The sequence below is a fragment of the Abrus precatorius genome, unplaced genomic scaffold (genome assembly GCF_003935025.1).
Source record: "Abrus precatorius isolate BTA unplaced genomic scaffold, Abrus_2018 Scaffold5, whole genome shotgun sequence".
NCBI classification, from domain to species: Eukaryota; Viridiplantae; Streptophyta; class Magnoliopsida; order Fabales; family Fabaceae; genus Abrus; species Abrus precatorius.
In genome coordinates, this window is record NW_020874395.1 from 8,995,095 (window position 1) to 8,997,853 (window position 2,759).

Below are 2,759 nucleotides of genomic sequence, written 5' to 3' on the forward strand. Positions count from 1 at the left end.
GGGTATGGAGGGCAGATTCTTCAGGTTGTTATTCAGTGCAATCTGCGTATTCATGGCTATTTGAACTTTTTGGTGGTCCTAATAGTGTAGATCAGTGTACGGCAGATGCCTTGCAAAGGCTATGGAGAGGAAAGGTCCCTTTTAAGTGTCTGGTTTTTTCTTGGCAATTGTTGTTGAATGCACTTCCTTGTAAAGGTTTACTGATTGATCGTGGTGTTCAAATTGATGATATAACTTGTTGCTTCTGTCATAATTTAGAGGAACTTCCAACTCATTTATTTTTAACGTGCTCAGTTTCATCTCAAATCTGGTACTTTACTGCGCGTTGGCTTGGATTCTCACTGGTTCTGCCTTCAGATTTATCGACTCACTTGCTTTCTTGGGTTGATGTTGACTGTAGTAAAAGAGAAAGAATATGCTTATTAATTATTTGGGTAAGTACAGTGTGGTCTTTGTGGTTGCATAGAAATAGAATTATATTTTCTAATAGTGTTTTGGATGAGAGGAAAGTCCTATATTCTATTATTCTGAGATCCTAGAAATGATTATCACTTGTTAGTAAAGGAGAAGCTATTATGTTAGCTAATTTGTGTTTAAACCCACGAAATTGCATCTGTCTTAATTTTGTATAAATATATTTTTACTTTTTATTTCTCTGAGTAAATAATTTTTTGTGTATATGGATTTTGAGTTCCCTTGAACTTTTTTTAATAAGATTTGTTTTGCCTATAAATTTTTTTTTTAAAAATAATAAAAACATAAAAAAGGCTTGCTCAATGCTCACGGTTCAAGTATAATTTTTTTAGTTAAATACTTATTTTATATATTAGAAACATGAGAGCGTAATTTATTCATTAGTATAATTTAATTTACATTTACGACAGAAAGAAAAAATAGTAATTGGCTTAATTCTGTTTCCACAGCTGAACCAACGTATCCAAAGCAACACGTGAAGATCCACCTTCAGATCTTGCTTCAACAGCACTTATTTTCATTTTGAAAATCCTGTGTCTAATTTCTTTCCCCGTGTCCGATTCCATGAGTTCCTTGACTCGGTCCCCCAACTCAGTCGCACTCACTAACCCATTCTTTGACTCGTTCACCGCCAAAGCCACTTTCATTTCTTGCACCAAAATCACCCTATTCATGTTTTGCTCAGCGTAGAGGGGCCACGCCACCATTGGCACTCCTTCACAAACCGCTTCCAACACCGAGTTCCACCCACAGTGAGTCACGAACCCACCCACCGAGTCATGACTCAGAATCTCAGCTTGTGGGGCCCAGTTCCTCACCACCATTCCCTTCTCCTTTGTCCTCTCCAAAAACCCTTTCGGCAACAACTCGTCTAAACTCGGTTCAACCGAGTCAACCCCATCTAACTCGCTCCTTACAACCCACAGGAATCTTTGCTCGCTCATCTCCAACCCAATAGCTATTTCCCTCAACTGGGTCTTCGAAAACCCTCGCATGCTTCCAAAACTCAACAACACAACGCTTTGACTCGGTTGCGAGTCAAGCCAACTCAAACACCCTTTGTCTTCCTCTCCATAAGGAGAAGAAATCACGGGTCCTATACAAAACAAAGGTGGGGTGGTTCCATCTTCACTTGAGGCTCTTACAGGTCCTTCTTCAATGGCTTCGAAGGTGTTCACGATAATCCCAACACTACCCCTCATGGTTTTTGATATTTCAAGGAAAACCTGGTAACTATGATCCGAAGGATCTTTGGCTTCTTTTGGAAGATCATTGGTGGAAAGTGTGGGCAAGCCAGGGATTTGAAGTTGCATGGGAAGGTCTTTCAAGGGTTTTGTGGCGTTTTGGTGAATGGTTGGGAAATGAAGCAAGATGGCGAGAGTGGAGGCTCCAGAAGTGTAGTAGAAATAAGTTGGTATGTTGAGGTTTTGGGTAAGTGTTTGTGGGGAGTTGAAGTTCATGAAATCCATGACAATGGCTTTGATGTTGGTGGTTTTGGAGAGGGAATGGAGGGTTTGGGAAACGTTTTGGGTGTTGTCGAGGGAGAGTTGGAGGGGGAGAAGGTGAGAGGGGATAGAGAGGGTGGAGGTGGGCAATGGTGTGGAGGAGATGTGGTGGAAGGTGATGGAGGGTGTGGTGGTGGAGATGGTGCTGATGTATTGGGTGATGGAGTCATAGGCAAAGGTTGGGGCGATGGTTGGCGGTGGAGTGAGGATGAGGATTGTGATGGAAAGGGAAGGGTGGTGGGTTAGAATGAGCTTGCCTAGTTCTACCATGGAAATTAGGTGTCCCCTACCCAATGTAGGGTATAGAACTATGGTGTCCTTCGCCATGATCTAGAAAGGTGATGATGGGTTTGTTTTTCAGATGGATTTCAATGAAGTTGTGAGGCAGAACTTAGATCTATTTATGGACAGGGAGCTCCCATAATGGCATGTCGGTATCAAATTTATTTTAAAAATTATTTTTAAATAGTATATGAAAATATATTAAAATTTTTAAAATTAATTACAGTATTTTTTAATTTTATTTTTATTTTTATTTAAAATTAAATTTATTAATAAATTAAAAAAATTGATACATATAAATGAAAATTTTAATAATAAAAAATAAATATATAAAATTTTAAATTTTAGATACTTCTAATAAAAAATACATAAATTCTTAATATGCGTTAACACACGTTAAATAAATTATTTTTAATAATTAAAATCTTTTTATCTTGACATTACAATTTTGAATTATTAAATTAAAGAAATTAAAAATTAAAAATAACATATTAAAAA

The 2,759-nt window shown here is 37.6% G+C and overlaps 1 protein-coding gene across 1 annotated transcript; it reads right to left on the reverse strand.

Moving 5' to 3' along the window:
- Positions 1-842: 842 nt before the first annotated feature.
- LOC113867100 (UDP-glycosyltransferase 2-like) lies at positions 843-2,338 on the reverse strand. Its single transcript, XM_027502104.1, has one exon. The coding sequence runs from the start codon at positions 2,304-2,306 to the stop codon at positions 906-908; it is 1,401 nt and encodes a 466-aa protein (XP_027357905.1). The 5' UTR covers positions 2,307-2,338; the 3' UTR covers positions 843-905.
- Positions 2,339-2,759: the final 421 nt, after the last annotated feature.

Coding starts and splice junctions, on each gene's coding strand:
- LOC113867100 (XM_027502104.1), bottom strand. CDS start 2,306: ATGGCGAAGGACACCATAGTTCTATACCCTACATTGGGTAGGGGACAC.